The following is a 20,910-nucleotide window of genomic DNA, read 5'->3' on the forward strand; positions in this document are numbered from 1 at the left end:
GTAACCCCCGAAACTTTCCCGGTGGCCGAAACTTGACTTCCTATATATAATTCTTCACCTCCGGACCATTCCGGAACCTCTCGTGACGTCCGGGATCTCATCCGGGACTCCGAACAACTTTCGGGTTTCCGCATACATATATCTCTACAACCCTAGCGTCACCGGACCTTAAGTGTGTAGACCCTACGGGTTCGGGAGACATGCAGACATGACCGAGACGCCTCTCCGGTCAATAACCAACAGCGGGATCTGGATACCCATGTTGGCTCCCACATGTTCCACGATGATCTCATCGGATGAACCACGGTGTCGAGGATTCAATCAATCCGTATGCAATTCCCTTTGTCAATCGGTATGTTACTTGCCCGAGATTCGATCGTCGGTATCCCAATACCTTGTTCAATCTCGTTACCGGCAAGTCTCTTTACTCGTACCGCAATGCATGATCCCGTGACTAACGCCTTAGTCACATTGAGCTCATTATGATGATGCATTACCGAGTGGGCCCAGAGATACCTCTCCGTCACACGGAGTGACAAATCCCAGTCTCGATCCGTGCCAACCCAACAGACACTTTCGGAGATACCCGTAGTGCACCTTTATAGTCACCCAGTTACGTTGTGACGTTTGGCACACCCAAAGCACTCCTACGGTATCCGGGAGTTGCACGATCTCATGGTCTAAGGAAAAGATACTTGACATTGGAAAAGCTCTAGCAAACGAAACTACACGATCTTTTATGCTATGCTTAGGATTGGGTCTTGTCCATCACATCATTCTCCTAATGATGTGATCCCGTTATCAATGACATCCAATGTCCATAGTCAGGAAACCATGACTATCTGTTGATCAACGAGCTAGTCAACTAGAGGCTTACTAGGGACACTTTGGGGTCTATGTATTCACACATGTATTACGATTTCCGGACAATACAATTATAGCATGAACAATAGACAATTACCATGAACAAAGAAATATAATAATAACCATTTATTATTGCCTCTAGGGCATATTTCCAACAGTATACTCCATAGATGGATCTTGGTGAGCATAGGAAAATTTTAAAATTTTGCTACGATCCCCAACATGCGGCGGGGTTCACCGTCGTGATGAAGTTCGGCGGGTCGTCCATGTCGTCCGCCGCGCGGATGCGGAAGGTGGCCGACCTCATCCTCAGCTTCCCCGAGGAGACGCCCGTCGTCGTCCTCTCCTCCATGGGCAAGACCACCAACAACCTCCTCCTGGTACTACTGCTCTACCATTTCCCGCTCCGGCGACAATTCGGTAGCTTCTTTCCGTGCTGAAATCCCTTGGTTGGTGGACCGTGTAGGCCGGAGAGAAGGCGGTGAGCTGCAGCGCCCCCAAGGTGTCCGAAATCAACGAGCTCGCCGTCATCAAGGAGCTCCATCTTAGGTGCGTCTTAATTTTGTAATCTTGCGACCCCCTGTTGCTTCAAGTCTGCTTTGGAGTGTACATATCCTGAATGTTCGTTGGTTTTCTCTTCTCAGGACCATTGATGAGCTTGGACACAACAGAGTGAACCCCCAACACCACCCGCCGCTGCAACGGTGACATTGCATAATGACCTGCCACAACCTCAAAGCTCGAGGATGCTACAAAACCTGGTTCGTGTGTCTAAGAAAGGGTGACCAATTGAAAGAGAGAAGAGAAAGAAGATGCTATGTAAAATGAGTTTCACCCCAACATATTAGATTTTCTATTTATATCAAACCATTTTACCAAATCATACTCAAATATATACTAATGTATGTTTTTTTTATCACCACATTATTTGATAATATTACATAGACATCATTCTTTGGTATAACCAATATCATTAAAAAAAATTAGATCCTCTTATATTAGATTACAAATTTGACCAAATAGTTCACCTACTTATCTTACAAATATATTTTAGTGCTAAATTGAATCAATATTGAGTTGTTAAAAAATAGTTTGTTACAATGAGCTTCAGTACAACTCCATTTCTTGGTGTCCTAGTAATGTGCTTTTATATGTGTAGTTTCTAGTGATGTCACTAAATATCAACGCAGGTAGAGTGCTTTTATAACACATGGATCTAGCAAAAACTATTTGACAAAGATATCTAGAATTCAACATTAAGAAGTTTATGTGCAACTAAAATAGATATTTTGTACAAGTGTATGAAATTTCAATCTATTGGCTATCCTCATCTCCCACCGTGTGAAGTGTCCATCCTAAAAGGTGAAACCCTACTTTCTCTCGCTATCGTTTGTTGATGGCGCTCGTCTCTTCAAGATTCTTCGTGATAAACATGTAGACATCGTTACGTGTTTGATAAGTGCCCCCTCCGTCCCATAAATATGAGACGTTTTTGCGAGCTGACAGAGGGAGTACTTTTTTACATCATAATTATGCGATTCATTTGAATTTGAATTTGAATTATAGTCCCTCCCACAGAAAAAGCACCCAATTTCCAAAAACGCACCCCGGCTTTGCGAAGTAATTGCCTGCGGCTGCCACCCCAAACCCCCGGCCGCCCGCAGCCGCAGGGTTCTCTTCCTCTCCTCATCACTCCCCGAAGCTTTGCGCCGCGGCTAGCCTCTCTCTCTCTCCCCCCCCCCGGTGCGCGACAAGCGGCTAGGGTTTCGCCCTCCCACCCCCGCCGTCGCGGCCCTCGCCTCCCGCCTCCCGCCTCCCATCCCCGCCGCCGTCCCCGACCGCGTCCTCCGCCGCCGGCCACTTCCACGGAGCTCACGCGCCAGCAGATCGACGCCGCCGGGCCCGTCCACCCCGTCTCGCCGCCGCGCAGCAGCTCGTCCCCGGACCGCCCGAACCGCGGCGTCCACGAGTTTCTGCGTCCGGCCCCGAGCCAAGAGATCCGGACATCTCCATGGCGACCGCGCTGCGTCTCGCGGCGGTCGCGCGGGACTCTCCGGCGGCCGTCTCCAAGCTCGGGAGGGAGAGGGCCTCGCTGTGCGCCATCGCTAGGCCGGGTGGGCAATGCTTTGCGCGGAGGGGGCTGGTGCTCCGCTGCCAGAGCGGGGCAGCCGCAGCGGCGGCCACTATCAGTAAGGGCGGGGCGGCGGATGGAGCCGGGGCAGCGGCGGGGTTCACCGTCGTGATGAAGTTCGGCGGCTCGTCGCTGGCGTCGGCCGCGCGGATGCGGGAGGTGGCCGACCTCATCCTGAGCTTCCCCGAGGAGACGCCCGTCGTCGTCCTCTCCGCCATGGGGAAGACCACCAACAACCTCCTCCTGGTACTGCCCGCTCCGTGAAAATTCTGGTCTTTCGGTAGCTCCGTTCCGTGCTGAATTTGTTTGGGTGTTGGACCTGTGTAGGCCGGAGAGAAGGCGGTGAGCTGCGGCGCTCCCAAGGCGTCAGAAATCAACGAGCTCGCCGTCATCAAAAAGCTCCATCTTAGGTGCGTTTTAATTTTGTAATCTTGTGACCCCCTGTTGCTTCAATTCTGGTTTGGAGTGTGCATATCCTGAGTGTTCGTTGATTTTCTCTTCTCAGGACCATTGATGAGCTTGGACTAGATAGCTCGATTGTTTCAGGTATGTCACTGTTGCTTTCCCCTTTCCAGTTATTGGTCCAAAGTCAATACTTGTTCTGCAAAACTAATATGGAATTCTCCGAGTCATGCCTTTTGCTTTCGTAGTTAAAGATCCACCCACCAAATGATAAGCAAGTAAACTCGCCTTTCGCCACCTGCGGTTCATAGATACACCCATTTGCCCTTTAAATTATGTACAATGGTGAGAAGCCTGGAGGTCATTGTCATCCACTCACATCCTTTTCAGCCTTTTTGTTCTATATTTAATAGGGACAGTTTTTGTATTCTATAGATTAGTGCTTAGACCATAGGTTGGCTTGACCCCCCCTCCCTCTCAATGGAATGACATTATTTAACACATTGACCTCAACGTACAGCTGAACAAATTAGTGCTCTACTAATGATGTTCAATCAGTCTCAGAATACATTACATATTTCCCTGTAGAACAAGCTCTTGTTAATATAGATTTTTTATCTTCTACAATCTACATAAAACATTAAACTAATGTAAACACAGCAAGCGTGGTATGAAAATTTCAATTCACGCACATACCCCTTGACTAATGTGGAAGATATAGAGCAAGTGAAATGGTCAGTAATTCAAACCTGAAAGTCCCATAGTTGATGTGTTCCCCAACACATAAAAATTCAGACAATCTGAAGAGTTGTATGCTGGATCCTTATTTATAACACCAGCACAAGCTGTGGTCATTGATTCTTTAGCGTTTAGCCATTGTTTGTTGCCTTGCACCTTTTGGGCTAATTCAGCACTTAGCATTCATTTTGTCTTTCATGAAAGTGTCTTCTGTACTACTATACAAACAACACATTTTCACTCTTCAAACAAACAGGTTTCTTGGACGAATTGGAGCAACTACTTAAGGGTGTTGCTATGATGAAAGAGCTGACCCTTAGGACACGAGATTACCTTGTTTCCTTTGGTGAATGCATGTCTACAAGAATATTTTCTGCATATTTGAATAAACTTGGGAAGAAGGCACGACAGGTACATACTTCTATTCTAGCAAGCAACAATTTAGTAGTTTGGTTACAACTTTGTTTTGCAGCATACATGTTTGGATCAGTTGGTGCAATTAGACAGAATATTTCCAGAAGGGGTTATTAGTATCTCGCTAACATGGAAAAATGAATAGGTTATAGGAATATCGTTGACAGTCTCATGAGTCTTTCCTTGTATATATTCTTTTGCTTCTGCTTCTAGTTGACTGATGAAACTAATTGTGTCAAGTTGATTAATTGTACTGCGATACGGCAATATTGGTTCCATGAACAACCAAAAGGTCCCAGCCATGCAACGAGTGAGGTGAACTTGCTGTGCTGTGTCAAGCACATGCAGTATGCTGTTTGTAGATATGATGATAGCTCACAGCTTGGTTGTGAAAAAACCTGTAGTATGCCTATCCGCCACTTGGCTATCCAAACTATGGAAAGTAGTCAGCCCCCTGGGGGTATATCCAAGTGTGAGGGAGTTGAGAAAAGTGGGAAGTTTGCATCTCATATTAGCAGGGTATGACTTGAGTTAAATCTGTTCTTCTATAAACTACTGCAGTTAAACCTCCTGGCTATTCCCTAGTGCATGTGGATGGCTATATTGTTGTCGAAAGTTGCTTTAGCCCACAACTATGTGACATTGGGTTGGAATATGTAATGAATTTCACAACTACCTGTAATTAGACATGTTCCACAAATAACAATGATATTTCATTCCAACAATGTCTTGACTATTATTTTTCTTTGTTGCAGTATGATGCTTTTGATCTTGGCTTTATAACCACTGACGATTTCACAAATGCCGATATTCTCGAAGCAACTTATCCTGCTGTTGCAAAGAGGCTACATGGAGATTGGATTGATGACCCTGCTATTCCTATAGTGACTGGTTTCCTTGGGAAGGTCTGTAATGTTATGTTATTCATGCGCAAGAGTATTTAGCTTTGTTTGTGCTTATAATGATGCGCATACAAATAACAGGGGTGGAAATCATGCGCGGTCACAACGTTAGGAAGGGGCGGCAGTGACTTGACCGCTACAACCATTGGCAAAGCCTTGGGGTTAAGAGAAATCCAGGTTTGTTTTCTATTTTAGTGATATATTTGAATTACCGGGTGAAAGGCTGGGTGGTACTGGAACTCCACATTCTAAGCTGCATCCAAAAGCTGTGTATTTAGATTTGGTTAATTATGCTTCCCCTGCTAAGTTGTCCAGATGTTTAACCAAATAAACTTGAAAGCGACGGATAATGGGTGGTGGAGTTGTAGTGCATATGCTATATTTTGCTGTGCTGTGGGCTATAACTCAATTTTTTAAACCTGTAACAGGTTTGGAAGGATGTAGATGGTGTGTTGACGTGTGATCCAAATATTTATGCAAATGCGGTACCAGTACCCTACTTGACTTTTGATGAGGCAGCTGAACTTGCTTATTTTGGTGCACAGGTATTCCTTGTTTATTTACTTATTGACTGAATAATGGAAGTTTGCCTGTTGCACCTTATTAACTTAGTAAATGCTACTATATGGTTATTCTCAGTTCCTGGCATTTCAAAATTAGTTAGTTTTGTGGTTCAGGGGGTTGGCTGTGTAAGCAGGGACCTTTACAGCATTGATACTCTTTGTTATATGTGTTTCTTGTGTTACTAGGTGATTTAGCAAGTATTGTTCTACCATTTATATAGCACTTACACAAATACTTCCACCAACTATTAGGTTTTGCATCCCCAATCCATGCGACCAGCCAGGGAAGGTGGTATCCCAGTTCGAGTGAAGAACTCATATAACCGTCATGCACCTGGCACTGTGATCACTAAAACAAGAGACATGCGCAAGGTTTGTTACATGACTGTGTCAGTATATTTTGATCCTTCCATGTGCAATTGCTACCGATCCCTGATTGGACATTATTTTGCAGAGCATATTAACCAGCATTGTCCTGAAATCAAATATTACCATGCTGGATATAGTGAGCACAAGGATGCTCGGACAGTATGGCTTTCTAGCAAAGGTAAACAACAATAGTCTTGTGGCTCTCTTTCCCTATAGCTATACGCTTTCTTTTATTGTACGCCGTTTTTGACTTTCTATGCAGGTCTTCTCTGCAAAGGTAAATATAGCAACAGGCTTGTGGCTCCTTTTTCCTACAGGTACATGTGTTTTCTTACTATATCATTTTTGTGCAGGTCTTCTCTATATTTGAAGATTTGGGTATCTCTGTTGATTCTGTGGCTACTAGTGAAGTCAGCATATCATTGACACTGGATCCATCAAAACTTTGGAGTCGTGAATTGATCCAGCAGGTAAAAACCTGGGACCTTATTCCACTTTTATGTTCAGTTCTCAGCCAACGATACTGCTTGGCACTGCCCCACTGCTGCGTCTTTTTATCAATGCTCCTGTTTCATTGTTTTGTTGTGATGATGTGGCAGGAGCTTGATCATGTAGTTGAAGAACTTGAAAAGATTGCAGTTGTTCATCTCCTACAGCACAGATCAATCATTTCCCTGATAGGGAACGTGCAGAGATCGTCTCTGATTCTTGAGAAGGTATGACTATACATGGTACTCTCAGCAGCTGATGAAACTTTATCCTAACATACTGCATGATGTGGTAATGCATTAGAATGCTCATGAGAAGTTTGAAGTGCTTCAGCTGATCATTTTGCATCATATGATTTACATTCACCGCTACATGCCAGGCGTTCAACGTTCTACGCAGAAATGGTGTTAATGTTCAGATGATTTCGCAAGGGGCGTCCAAGGTAATAATACCCCCTTTGCCAAAATGGAACGAACTTTGTTTTCTACACATGGCAAAGGGAACAGCGGTTTCTAACTATGCATATAAGCAGGTGAACATCTCCTTGGTGGTGAATGACAGCGAGGCGAAGCAGTGCGTGCAAGCCCTCCACTCGGCATTCTTTGAGAACGGTTTCTTGTCAGAAGTAGAGGAAGCGGACCTTGCACAGAACATGGCTCCAGTCCTAGTAAGCTCGAATGGTGCCATCAATGGAAACTAGTCGACGTCGCTTTTTTCTATTTCCAGCAATGGATGCGCCGTTCTTAGGTTAAGAGGGTGATTCGACCTTGGATTATTTAGGCCACCTGAGCTGATTCATTGGTGTTGCACGAGCGGTATTAGAGCTATCATTTTTTATAGCTATCATTGGTGTTGTAAGAGTGAGCGGTGTTATAGTTGGCATGATTCTTGGAGTGCTAGCATATGGTAGCCCAATCACTGTATGTGATTGTGTGAGGCGTGCTACTTGCTGAACTTAACCATTGGAGGTCTGTAGTGCACTCCTTGGAGGTCTGTAGTGCACTCCTTGGGTGTCTTCTACCCTTTTATTTATATTAGCGAATAATTCTTGTTGCGTTTTTGATATCTACGGCATTGTGAGCGTGGGCAGATTACTTGCCACTGAATCTGCATCATAATGCATTTATGTGATTCTACCCAGGGAGTATATGTCTGGACTATAGAAGGTACTACATTCGTTGAGGTATTACCTGTAAATAAAGATGTAAAGCTTGCAGGACTGCAAGCTCACCGATTCTTAGATGTACAGAAAGGAAAGAAAAAGGAATTTTGGGACTTTCTGCACTTTTGTTCCAGATAGCAGATTATAAGTTGAAAATGTGAAGCAAAATCTGATGGATGTTAAAAACATACAACATATGACTACTGGAGACCTTTTTTTTTGCGGGTAAACTACTGGAGACTATACATACACGTACAAAACAAAGCGATACGAACTTTACTGAAAATAATGAAAAGGAAATAAATTACAAAACGAAACGATACAAACTTTCACTGAAAATAATGAGAAGGAAATAAATGCCTGAGCCTAGGTTTGAATGTTAGAAATGTGAAGCAAATATGGTGGAAGTTATTTTAGCATGAGTTGTGGTATTTTACAACTTTTTTTGTCCAATTCTCGATCACTAGCTTTATGAAATGTTCCAGAACGAACGCGTGTTCCAAATGTCAAGCAAACAATGGTAGAAGGTAAAATAGATAGTTCTACCGTAAGAATGTATTTCTAAGTACCCCGCAAAAAAAAAGAATGTATTTCTAAGTGCAACAGCAAATCGGGAGAAAAAAAAAGTTGTCTGAGCCCAGGTTCGAACTGGGGACCTTTAGTGTGTGAGACTAACGTGATAACCGACTACACCACCCAGACAGTTGTGTTTGTAGACTCGAAATAATCTATATAAATAGAATCATAGTTCGACAAGCCGCCCCAAGTATCACTGTCAGGAGACACTGAAGATTCTCCGCCTTGTCGTCCTTACCAGGTTCTTGGCTGCCTGATGCTGATAGGCCCGTATGCCGAGGTCGCCAATGATGGACCTGTTATCACGGTGTTTCCCTGTTTCAGTTGACAGAATCAACTCAACCGCATTCACTGAACGGCCCTTGCTCTCTGTTCATCACAAGTAAATGCATAGCTGCAAGCCAAGGTTTGGAGAATTTTGCTTTGTTTACATGCAGGAGCCCCGCCTTGCTCCGAATTATCAACATGAACACGCTGTGCTTACTGCTAGGGTGAATAACTCTGCCATACTCATCTCATACTTTGTGCTGCTCTAACAAAGCAACAAGCTTAAATGCAGAATATAATTAGTTTATATGAAGATGACACAACCCACATGTGACACAAGTTTAATATACTCATCTCATACTCTGCTAACAGAAGTTTGACAAACAACGTTTGGTGATGATGAAAATGACACAACCCACATGTGAATTTCCTTGCCTCTTCTAGTCCTATGCTCTCCCTTTGTGTATCGGAGCAATGTCGGAAAGAGCTACAGACTACAGTGCTCGACGGCTTATATTTTGTTGTACTTACCATATTTGTATGATCAAAATTGCCCCGACCAATCTACAGCTAGGATTGAATTATGCTCTTACCTCCTCTTATCTCTTAGATGATGCTCAATAGGTTCAACCGAGAGCTATTCTAAAACTCCTGCTAATGTCGAATTTAGATGTGCAATACTTGGAGCACATCTAGATGTGCTTTAGCACATTTTGCATTTTCTACTGAAGTTCGTGGTCCTCCTTCCTTTCTCCGATAGGACATCTTACCATTTTCTACCCGATCACATTCTTTTGTTAGTATCGCTTTAATATTATAATTATATAACTCGCTTTTATTTATTTTTCTTTTGATTGTAGCCCTTAAGAAGTGGTGAAGTTCAATGTTCTGTCCGACTCATACACGACGTTCATGTCGACTATGCATGCCAAGCTATTGGGCCCATATCCGGAGAAGGTCAAACAACGCCCGTGCTACTAGTCAAGCTGACCAAGGACAACCAGCCTCCACCATGGTGGGCTGAAGAGGAGTTGGCAGGCAAAGGCGGGGCTGTCCCCAAGATTTCCGTCTGCAACGACACCGTATGTCTTCGCCTTCACCAACTTCGAAGGGAAGTTGTTCAAGCTGACAGATGGAAGAGCCGAAGTCCTCTCAGACACCACACAACTAGGATTCAACAACAATTACAATACCTTGGTTGGCGGCGCTACAAACCTACCACAACTGAAGCTCGGTAAGTTTGGTGTGGTCGAGGCGGCGGCGACACCGTGGAACCACAACAGGAAGAAACCCCCGCCTCCCGCTCCGCCCCAACCCGGTGACCGGCTAGCAGCGTGGACATGTCCAATGAGACACAGTGCACGTAGCAGGGAATGGTGGAAGAAGTAGATCTGCACCGTTGGCTGCTGGGGCAGCAAGCCGCGGCACCAACCCGCCGGTGGATCGCCGGCCAATGGATCCGACCCCCGGCCACCCGCCCGCCCCATCGCACCACCGGACAGGGAGGCCATACCATGGGGGCCGCCACCCCGGATCCAGGGCCTTCCGCCCCAGATCGGGAGTTGCAGCACCAGCCCCGCTGGGACGCCGGCTGGCCGCCACGCCGCCGTGGTCCAGATCGGGGTCGTACCCTCACGAGTCTGGGCGCCCCGCGCCACCCAGTGACCTGCGAGAGGGAGGATTATCACCGCCGCCACCGGGGCTTGCTGTGGTGACGGAGGAGAAGGAGGAGGGACCGGAGGGTAGAGTTGGGGCCCCTCGGTCGCCTACGTGGGGGAGGGGGGTGGCGACAACATGAGAGGGGTGAGAGGGAGTGAATCTTGTTGATTTAGCAAGTATTGTTCAAGTATTATATCACGCTCACACAAATACTTCCAACTACTATTAGGTATTGCATCCCCAATCTATGCGACCAGTTAGGGAAGGTGGTATGCCAGTTCGAGTGAAGAACTCGTACAACCGTCATGCACCTCGTACTAGGATCACTAAAAAGCGCAAGGTTTATTGTATGACTCTATCAGTATATTTTAGTTCTTCCATGTACAATTGTTACTGGTCCTTGATTGCGCATTATTTTGTAGAGCATATTAACCAACATTGTGCTGAAATCAAACATTACCATGATGGATATAGTGAGCCCAAGGTTTTATGGCTTTCTAGCAAAGGTACATAGCAACAGTATGTGGTTGGATGGTTAGAGGGACTGTGGTATCCCCACCAGGGTTCAAGTCCTGGTGCTCGCATTTATTTCAGAATTTCCGACGATGCGCATTCTAGTGGGAGGAGACGTTCCCGTCGATGACGGGGTGTCTACGGTGACTTCGTAAATTTCAAATGATATGCCGGCTCAGTCTTTTGGAGGTGCTCAAATGGGTAGGATGTGCGTGTGTGCGTTCATAGAGATGAGTGTATGCGCGTGTATATGAGCGCTTGCGTCTGTACTATGTTAAAAAAAACAGTCACGTGGCTCTTTTCCCTACAGCTATACGTGTTGTTTTATTGTATGCATTTTTTTTTTCTTTTGTGGAGGTTTTGTCTGCGAAGGTAAACATAGGAACGGTCTTGTCTACAAGGCAACTTTTTTCTTGAACATCAGGAATTTTATCTACTTAGAAGCAAATTTTGACTAACGTCCTGGATCTGTTTTTTTTTCTTTTTTTGCGCATCACTAACGTCCTGGATCAGAGACATATAGCAGACTATATATTCGTTGAAAATGTGAAGCAAAATCTGATGGAAGTTAAAACAGATATGACTAGTGGAGACTGCACATACACGTACAAAACGAAATGATACAAACTTCACAGAAAATAGTGAAAAGCAAATAAATGCCCGAGCCTAGGTTTGAATGTTAGAAACGCGAAGCAAATATATGGTGGAAGTTATTTAGCATGAGTTGTGCTATTTTTCAACTTTTTTTTGTCCAATGCGAACTCCGCCTATGCTGTCTCAGTATAGCCGGTCCCAAGCCGGGGTAAAGGAGGAGGGTTGTGATAGGCTTGGCGAGCCAACGTAAAAACTCAGCCACTCTTATGAAGATGAAACCCAAAAGATTTTCGTTGGGGCGTAACCCTCTCAGCGACGCGCCACATCGGAACCCAAGTGTGGTGGAAAATGGGCAAGGGCCGGGCCGTCACCCCCCAGGTGGCGCGCCGTATCTTGATCCGGATACGGTGGCAAGTGAGCGAGGATCGGGTCGTCGCAACCTTAGTGGCGCGCGTGGAAAATGAGCAAGGGTCTTCGCATTTGACTCAACGAGTGCGAAGGGTAAGGAAGCTAGCCGAGCCTAGGAGGATTCGCTTAGGTAGCTGGAACGTAGGGTCTCTGACAGGGAAGCTTCGGGAGCTAGTTGATGCAGCGGTGAGGAGAGGTGTTGATATCCTTTGCGTCTAAGAAACCAAATGGAGAGGACAGAAGGCGAAGGAGGTGGAAGATACCGGCTTCAAGCTATGGTACACGGGGACGGCTGCCACTACAACAGGAACCCCCCTTTAGCAACGCATCGATGCGTTGTTGGATGTCTGTATAACCGTTGCTAAGGTCTACACCAACGGATTAGTATGCGTTGTCGTTGGTGGCGTTGCAAAGGTCTACAACAACATATACACATCCGTTGGTAAACCATGTGAAGAAGCGTTGCAAGAGAGCAACATATAGAGTTAGAGATTAACAACACTTCATATGCGTTGCCACCCCCTGCACAAAAGGATATTCACATGGACATAACATATAATTTATATATTGCCTTCCAGAATGATAAGATCAATAATGATAGTGCACAGTAGGAACATATAATAAAGAGGAAGATGTAATATATTAAATTTACTCTGTTGCATTACAAAGAACATGACTCCAAGGATTACATTTTTTGATACTAACTAGTACTAGCCCAATACTGGACGTTTCAATCAACGTCTCAATTATTCTAAAACATAATATTTGAAACATTGAAACTGCAAATGATGTCCTAAAATATAACATAAGATCCGGCAGCAATTCCATTCTCGACCTTGCAATCAACATCTGAGCCATGCATCATCAAAATATCTTAGGAACCTATACAAAAATAAAGGAATGAGATCAGTAACTTATGGTAGAAACAAAGTATAATAGGGCAGAAAAATTTAGAAGAGCAACAAACAGAAGTTGAAGGCTATGCAATAATTAATCCGGCTGCATGACCAATAATTTTGAAGTTTTTTAGTGGTCCTATCAATTGGTCAGATTTTGCACTGGTCATAGAACTACAATTACAAATACCTCGCAGAAATTCATACTTGGCACTAATTGTGTTCTAGGTTTTCGTGCCAAGAATATTGCATGGAACCAGTGCTAGTGCTAGGATTCACAAGGTGTGATTTGAAAACTATAAATTTAAATTGCACATACACAAACTACACTTAAATGTTGTAAAACACAAGCCGCGTAGTCACTGCCTGGAACAATCCAGTTTCTGCAACCTGAAGATACAACATATGATTGGTAATTTCGAAGACCACAAACCAATATTTCAAATGTAAGTATACTGACATTAAAGTTGCTCCACAGACAAAGTGTGATCTCCATAAGCCAATACCATGGTTAGAATGGAGAAGTCATCAAAACATCATTACTCACACAAAGGTCTCTAGACCTAAACACAAACCCTCTTTAGATAATCTAAAATACTGAGAAATTGATGCACTTTGCATTGCCAATAAATTTAATTAATAGATAAACTTTGTCAGGCGAGATGGTTCAGTATGTCAACTAAAAGATAACCGTCAAAATTGGAAACTACTTTTTCAACAGATAAGTATTCTTCAACGAAAATTTTGCTGCAAACTTGCATACTGTGTAGTCAGTTTCGTACATGCACATGCATCTAACTTTTTCTACTTGGCTGAACAACTATACTGGTACAAAATGAATAGCTGCAATTACTCCTAGTAATATCGGTATAGCTTCTAGCTGCTGCCTCTTGCATTGTACTGTAGGAATGTGGCTAAGTTCCTATCAAGAAGTATAAACTAATAGACATATGAGACACACAAACCCATAGAGCACCACAAAAAAAAAACAATAAATGCCAACCACTGATCATAGATGCATCAACGTGGCATTAGAAATATGAACGGACAAATATCCGCCTAGGTGACAGAGCTCTGGTACTGGATTGTACGGGATGAGGCAGATGACTAACTGACGGTGCTGCACTACGAACCATCACTGTAGAGCGACTGTGCCACATCTGTACATCTCACAGTCGTCATGTCACCCTTGTGCACATGGGAGTCGCCGCAGCGCTGCTGTGCATCTGGGACCGCAACCGAACCTCCGCTTTTTTGGCCCATCGAATAGGCCCCTACCCCTGCACTATTTAGACATAAATTTGAACTCGAAAGTTTAAAAATATAGATGTTATGCATTGTACCTAAAAAGACCCACATAAAAATTACCAAGTGTGCTAGAAAAGATCGTTAGAGAAAAGACATAAACTTATGTATCTCTGACAAATAACTTAGTAGGAGCACATGTTAAAACACCGAGCATCTTTGACCAGTGAGATGTTGTTGACTGTGAACAACCATCAGCGTGTATTTACTGGGAACATTTATCCAAAGATTATATTATATTAACAATGAGATGAGTTCAGCAACCAACTGAATGATAATTACGTAACGAATAATATTGACTATACAGAATTGGTTCCATTTTCCAACAATCTATGCATTAATTAGTTCCATGTCAACATTAGTCATGTACTACTCATGGTTGGTATGGTGTTTTAGGATTTAGGAGAAAAAAACTCAATGCCAACAGCTCAAAATCATTTAATAATCTAAATTAGAAAAACTTTCCAGTTACCTAGGAATTACAATGTCACACATTAGAATTTTCGAATCCACGGATAATTAAGGAAGCAGTAGAAGAAACATGTAAAAGAAACACATTGATTATATGGGCTTCTCTAGGAATAGAAGGGGAATTTTGTTTCTAGAGAAGGTGGGATCCAAGATGTTAACAGAGAAATAAAACGAAATTAATGTGGGAATATTTAATATTTCAAGACCAACCTAGTACAAAATCTGAATAAATATTTAAGAAAATGCATCAGAGGTGACTTATGTAATGACTGAACAGTCTGAACAAAAGCATACCTAAGTAATGGTTGAACAATTTTTGTCAGTACTTGCCAAGTTTAAAGAAACAGTACCCATGTGCCTTCGCTGCCAATGTGGCATATCATATAATCAAGAGAATTTGATCCTTGTCACCACTCAGCTCCCTAATCATGTACCATTGGTCCTGTCATTGGATAACGGATCATCAATTCCTATATGAATGTACAAAATAGGATGGCACACTTAACTAAAATGGACTCGCTAGACCAGTTAGTGTAAAAATTACGGATGTCTACTAAATAAGAATTCTACGATAAGGAAACTGACATGAAGCTGTATGCAATTAAAGCAAGTGAATCCTCACACAATCAGCCAAGGCAAAGCTTATCTATCTGTGCATCTATTGTCAACAGTTTGAAACCTCACGTGTAGGATAGTTTCATACCAAACCAAAATCATGGTTACTGCAAATATTCAGACACTAAACAAATGTTAGCTGACATCTCACGGGCACAAAAGCTGCATGGGAAAAATCACATGATGAGATACAAGTGAACATATAATTAGATACAGCCGACACAAATCTCCCCGTCATGGAGTAGTACAACTTCATTGTGGAAGTGTTTGCAGATCTCGGAAATTTCATTTCGAAGCCAATGTCGATGCAGCCTGGAGCTCCTCTAGATCCTCTAGAACAGAGATGTTTTAGCTTTGAAAACAAAAGGGGAAAAGCATCAGCAGTTAAAATCGTACCTTTGGATTGCATTATGCATTATGGGCCTATAAGGCATTGTCTTTCTGATCCAAAATGTAGTACAGAACTACAGATTAACCGTTACAGCCAAGGCGGAGCAGCACCGTCATCCCCGAGCCGGCAGCAGCGCGAGGTAGTGGGAATACAAACCAGAGACGAGGCAGCCGCGCCGGCGACCTTTGGTGACTAGGGTTGCTGCAGGGCGCAGGAAGAGACGCGGAGAATGTCCCCGCGGAAATCAGAGGAGAGGACCGAGGGGATCAGGGGAATCCGAGCCTATGAGCGATGGGCGTCGGAGAGCGACGGATCTAGCCGGTGAGGTGGCGGCGGCGATCGGAGCAGACGAGCGAGGGGAATCCGGGCCTATAAGCGATGAGTGTGGGAGAGCGCCGGATCTAGCCGGTGCGGTGGTGGCGGCCGCATCGTGGTTGAGAGAGAAATCAGGGGAGAGGGAGATGGCGCATAGAAATTTTGGCTGCGTGATTTGTTTCTTTTTTTGGCATGCACTACGTAATAGGAGTATTTGGACCGGGACGAGGGTGGGAGGTGGGCGCGAGGAGGCTATTTCTTAGGGAAGGTTAGCTATAAGCGTGGTGCGTGGGAGGTGGGATGTTGAAAAACAACACTTGTTATCATATCGTTGCTGGACATGTGTTGGTATATGAGGGTTCTTGTTGTAGTGTGCAAACAGAAATGGTGTAGGCATCTTAATCAACAAGAGCCTCAAGTATGGAGTGGTAGACGTCAAGAGACGTGGGGACCGGATTATCCTGGTCAATCTGGTAGTTGAGGACTTGGTTCTCAATGTTATCAGCGCGTATGCCCCGCAAGTAGGCCACAGTGAGAACACCAAGAGGGAGTTCTGGGAAGGCCTGGAAGACATGGTTAGGAGTGTACCGATTGGTGAGAAGCTCTTCATAGGAGGAGACCTCAATGGCCATGTGGGTACATCTAACATAGGTTTTGAAGGGGCGCATGGGGGCTTTGGCTATGGCATCAGGAATCAAGAAGTAGAAGATGTCTTAAGCTTTGCTCTAGCCTACAACATGATTGTAGCTAACACCCTCTTTAGAAAGAGAGAATCACATCTGGTGACTTTTAGTAGTGGCCAACACTCTAGCCAGATTGATTTCATCCTCTCGCGAAGAGAAGATAGGCGTGCGTGCCTAGACTGTAAGGTGATACCTGGAGAGAGTGTTGTACCCCAGCATAAGCTGGTGGTTGCTGACTTCCGCTTTCGGATTCATGTCCAGCGGGATAAGCGTGCCAAAGTCGCTAGAACGAAGTAGTGGAAGCTCAAGGGGGAGGTAGCTCAGGCGTTCAAGGAGAGGGTCATTAAGGAGGGCCCTTGGGAGGAAGGAGGGGATGCGGACAATGTGTGGATGAAGATGGCGACTTGCATTCGTAAGGTGGCCTCGGAGGAGTTTGGAGTGTCCAGGGGAAGGAGAAGCGAAGATAAGGATACCTGGTGGTGGAATGATGATGTCCAGAAGGCGATTAAAGAGAAGAAAGATTGCTAGAGAAGTACAAGATGGCGAAGAAGGCTGCAAAGCGAGCTGTTGGTGAAGCAAGGGGTCGGGCATATGAGGACCTCTACCAACGGTTAGGCACGAAGGAAGGCGAAAGGGACATCTATAAGATGGCCAAGATCCGAGAGAGGAAGACGAGGGATATTGGCCAAGTCAAATGCATCAAGGACGGAGCAGGCCAACTCTTGGTGAAGGACGAGGAGATTAAGCATAGATGGCGGGAGTACTTCGACAAGCTGTTCAATGGGGAGAATGAGAGTTCTACCATTGAACCGGACGACTCCTTTGATGAGACCAACATGCGTTTTGTGCGGCGAATCCAGGAGTCTGAGGTCAACGAGGCTTTAAAAAGGATGAAAGGAGGCAAGGCGATGGGCCCTGATTGTATCCCCATTGAGGTGTGGAAAGGTCTCGGGGACATAGCGATAGGATGGCTAACCAAGCTTTTCAACCTCATTTTTCGGGCAAACAAGATGCCAGAAGAATGGAGACAGAGTATATTAGTACCAATCTTCAAGAACAAGGGGGATGTTCAGAGTTGTACTAATTACCGTGGGATTAAGCTGACGAGCCATACAATGAAGCTATGGGAGAGAGTCATTGAGCACCGCTTAAGAAGAATGACAAGCGTGACCAAAAATCAGTTTGGTTTCATGCCTGGGAGGTCGACCATGGAAGCCATTTTCTTGGTATGACAACTTATGGAGAGATATAGGGAGCAAAAGAAGGACTTGCATATGGTGTTCATTGACTTGGAGAAGGCCTATGATAAGATACCGCGGAATGTCATGTGGTGGGCCTTGGAGAAACACAAAGTCCCAGCAAAGTACATTACCCTCATCAAGGACATGTACGATAATGTTGTGACAAGTGTTCGAACAAATGATGTCGACACTGATGACTTCCCGATTAAGATAGGACTGCATCAGGGGTCAGCTTTGAGCCCTTATCTTTTTGCATTGGTGATGGATGAGGTCATACAAGGAGATATCCCATGGTGTATGCTCTTTGCGGATGATGTGGTGCTAGTTGACGATAGTCAGACGGGGGTAAATAGGAAGTTAGAGTTATGGAGACAAACCTTGGAATCGAAAGGGTTTAGGCTTAGTAGAACTAAAACCGAGTACATGATGTGCGGTTTCAGTACTACTAGGTGTGAGGAGGAGGAGGTTAGCCTTGATGGGTACCCCAGAAGGACACCTTTCGGTATTTGGGGTCAATGCTGCAGGAGGATGGGGGTATTGATGAAGATGTGAACCATCAAATAAAGCCGGATGGATGAAGTGGCGCCAAGCTTCTGGCATTCTCTGTGACAAGAGAGTGCCACAAAAGCTAAAAGGCAAGTTCTACAGGACGGCGGTTCGACCCGCGATGTTGTATGGTGCTGAGTGTTGGCCGACTAAAAGGCGACATGTGTTAACAGTTAGGTGTGGCGGAGATGCGTATGTTGAGATGGATGTGTGGCCACACGAGGAAGGATCGAGTCCGGAATGATGATATACGAGATAGAGTTGGGGTAGCACCAATTGAAGAGAAGCTTGTCCAACATCGTCTGAGATGGTTTGGGTATATTCAGCGCAGGCCTCCAGAAGCTCCAGTGCATAGTGGACGGCTAAAGCGTGCGGAGAATGTCAAAAGAGGGCGGGGTAGACCGAATTTGACACGGGAGGAGTCCGTTAAGAGAGACATGAAGGATTGGAGTATCACCAAAGAGCTAGCTATGGACAGGGGTGCGTGGAAGCTTGCTATCCATGTGCCAGAGCCATGAGTTGGTTGCGAGATCTTATGGCTTTCACCTCTAGCCTACCCCAACTTGTTTGGGACTAAAGGCTTTGTTGTTGTTGTTGTTGTTGTTGTTGTTGTTGTTGTTGTTGTTGTTGTTGTTGTTGTTGTCCAATGCGCGTCTCCAATGGGAAAAGCTTACCTTCACCCGACCGACCATGCGCGTCGCATCCGCCGGCTCCATGTCCGTCGGATCGTCTGTGATCGGATGGACAAGAGTGTCCCTGCTTCCGTGTCACACGCGTCCGTTTTCTGAAACAGAGCCCTTGTTTCAGAACCATCATTCTTGCAACTGGCAGCACCGTCGACTGGGAGGGCAACGCCTCTGGATTTGGGAGGGCGGCGGGGCTAGCGGCGCAGGGCGTTGGGCGTTGGGTGACGGGGCCTATCCAGCGCGGTGGCGACGGCGAGGGGTTCGTCGGTGGCCGGCATCGACTCCGATGGGTATGGATCTGAGATCCCCTCCTCCCATTTCCCCGTATTTCTGGCGATTCTGTAGGTGTTCATGGCGGTTCTTCCCGGGGCGGCTTGATCCATACCACCGAGATGACGAGGACGGCACGTCTAGGAGGGAGATGGCTGGTTTTGTTGGAGAGTGGTCGCCGGTGTAGGCAGTTCGGCGGCGTTGTAGGTCACCGGTGTAGTTAGGTTGTAGGATTTGGATCTGCTGCAAGATTTTTTTTGCATAATTTCTGCACTGGTAATGTCATGCAAAGGGACTTGAAGCGGCAGGATCTCTTGTATTATTTCTGGATTTCTGGAGCTCATAGTTTCCGTACGATTCCCTGTGATTTTCTCCGAAGCTCATAGCTTATGATAACTTAAAGTTGCAGGATCCCTCACGGCTAGTCTTTTTCTTTTTCTTGCAATAAGGGTCTTGTTTCAGTAGGTTTCTGCAACACAGGACTAGTTTCAGAAAGAAAGAAAAATTGATTCCATGGTGAAGGGTTTTTTCTACAACTGGGGTCTTGTTTCAAAAGATTTCTGCAACATGTCTTTTATTTCAGAAAGAAAAGAAATGTTTCGGTTGTGAAGGTTTTTTTTTTTCTGCAACAAGGGTCTTGTTTCAGAAACATAGCCCGAATTGCAGCGCCGGAGGAGCGCCGGACGTTAGAGAGTGAGTGGTCAAACATTGCAACATGGCGCATGTTTCAGAAACATAGCTCCGGTTGCTGGAAAACGCTGAAAAAGCGCCGGGCGTGAGAGCTCGTCGTCGGCGTGTTGTATTGGAGCTAGCAGGCGGACAGGGGAATCTGTTTTCGAAACAGAGGGGTTGTTGCAGGAAGTAAAAGGTGGTCACGCGCGCACGATGGTCAGTTCCGACGGCTGTCAAGGCGCTGATCGAACAGAGCTCCATGCGGCAGATATTTCCAATACATCCACCGGCCGACGCGTAGTGGCGCCCATCTCCAATTCTCTGTCGCTACTTTTAATAAATGTTCCTGAACAAACGCACAGTATCATCTAGCATTACCACAGTTTCGTTCAAAATGTGAAGCAAAGTTTGCTAGGAGCTGTTCGGAAAAAAAAACATTTTGTTAGAAGCTAAAATAGATTAAGTGCAATATGTCAAAAAAAGTTGATACTTTTAATATATGTTCCTGAACAAACGCACAGTATCATCTAGCATTACCACAGTTTCGTTCAAAATGTGAAGCAAAGTTTGCTAGGAGCTGTTCGGAAAAAAAACATTTTGTTAGAAGCTAAAATAGATTAAGTGCAATATGTCAAAAAAAGTATCATCTAGCATTACCACAGTTTCGTTCAAAATGTGAAGCAAAGTTTGCTAGGAGCTGTTCGGAAAAAAAAACATTTTGTTAGAAGCTAAAATAGATTAAGTGCAATATGTCAAAAAAAGTTGAAG

General features: G+C 44.9%; 1 protein-coding gene and 1 non-coding gene across 4 annotated transcripts; one reads left to right on the top strand and one right to left on the bottom strand.

The window, feature by feature from the left end:
- Positions 1-1,094: 1,094 nt before the first annotated feature.
- Positions 1,095-7,935, top strand: LOC123123463 (aspartokinase 1, chloroplastic). Of its 3 annotated transcripts, XM_044543978.1 has the most exons (13): positions 2,611-3,241; positions 3,323-3,405; positions 3,501-3,541; positions 4,392-4,546; positions 5,305-5,454; positions 5,533-5,628; positions 5,880-5,996; positions 6,267-6,386; positions 6,469-6,561; positions 6,737-6,853; positions 6,983-7,099; positions 7,252-7,314; positions 7,405-7,935. In XM_044543978.1, the coding sequence occupies exons 1-13, from the start codon at positions 2,876-2,878 to the stop codon at positions 7,570-7,572; spliced, it is 1,686 nt and encodes a 561-aa protein (XP_044399913.1). In that variant the 5' UTR covers positions 2,611-2,875; the 3' UTR covers positions 7,573-7,935. The 3 variants fall into 3 exon arrangements, with proteins under 3 accessions (XP_044399914.1, XP_044399912.1, XP_044399913.1); XM_044543979.1 differs by lacking the exon at positions 2,611-3,241 and adding an exon at positions 1,095-1,244 and having other exon boundaries at positions 6,737-7,099; XM_044543977.1 differs by having other exon boundaries at positions 2,609-3,241; positions 6,737-7,099.
- Positions 7,936-8,662: 727 nt separating this feature from the next.
- On the bottom strand, positions 8,663-8,736 carry TRNAV-CAC (transfer RNA valine (anticodon CAC)). The gene has a single exon. It is a non-coding gene; the product is annotated as a tRNA-Val (tRNA).
- Between the last annotated feature and the right edge of the window lie 12,174 nt (positions 8,737-20,910).

Source organism: Triticum aestivum, chromosome 5D (genome assembly GCF_018294505.1).
Source record: "Triticum aestivum cultivar Chinese Spring chromosome 5D, IWGSC CS RefSeq v2.1, whole genome shotgun sequence".
In the NCBI taxonomy this organism is placed as follows: domain Eukaryota; kingdom Viridiplantae; phylum Streptophyta; class Magnoliopsida; order Poales; family Poaceae; genus Triticum; species Triticum aestivum.

What these genes read in the sequence shown, in the direction of transcription:
- LOC123123463 (XM_044543977.1), top strand. Translation starts at nt 2,876, where the DNA reads ATGGCGACCGCGCTGCGTCTCGCGGCGGTCGCGCGGGACTCTCCGGCG. An exon ending in AGATAGCTCGATTGTTTCAG is followed by an intron (nt 3,542 to 4,391) that starts GTATGTCACTGT and finishes TCAAACAAACAG; the next exon opens with GTTTCTTGGACGAATTGGAG. An exon ending in TGGGGTTAAGAGAAATCCAG is followed by an intron (nt 5,629 to 5,879) that starts GTTTGTTTTCTA and finishes AACCTGTAACAG; the next exon opens with GTTTGGAAGGATGTAGATGG.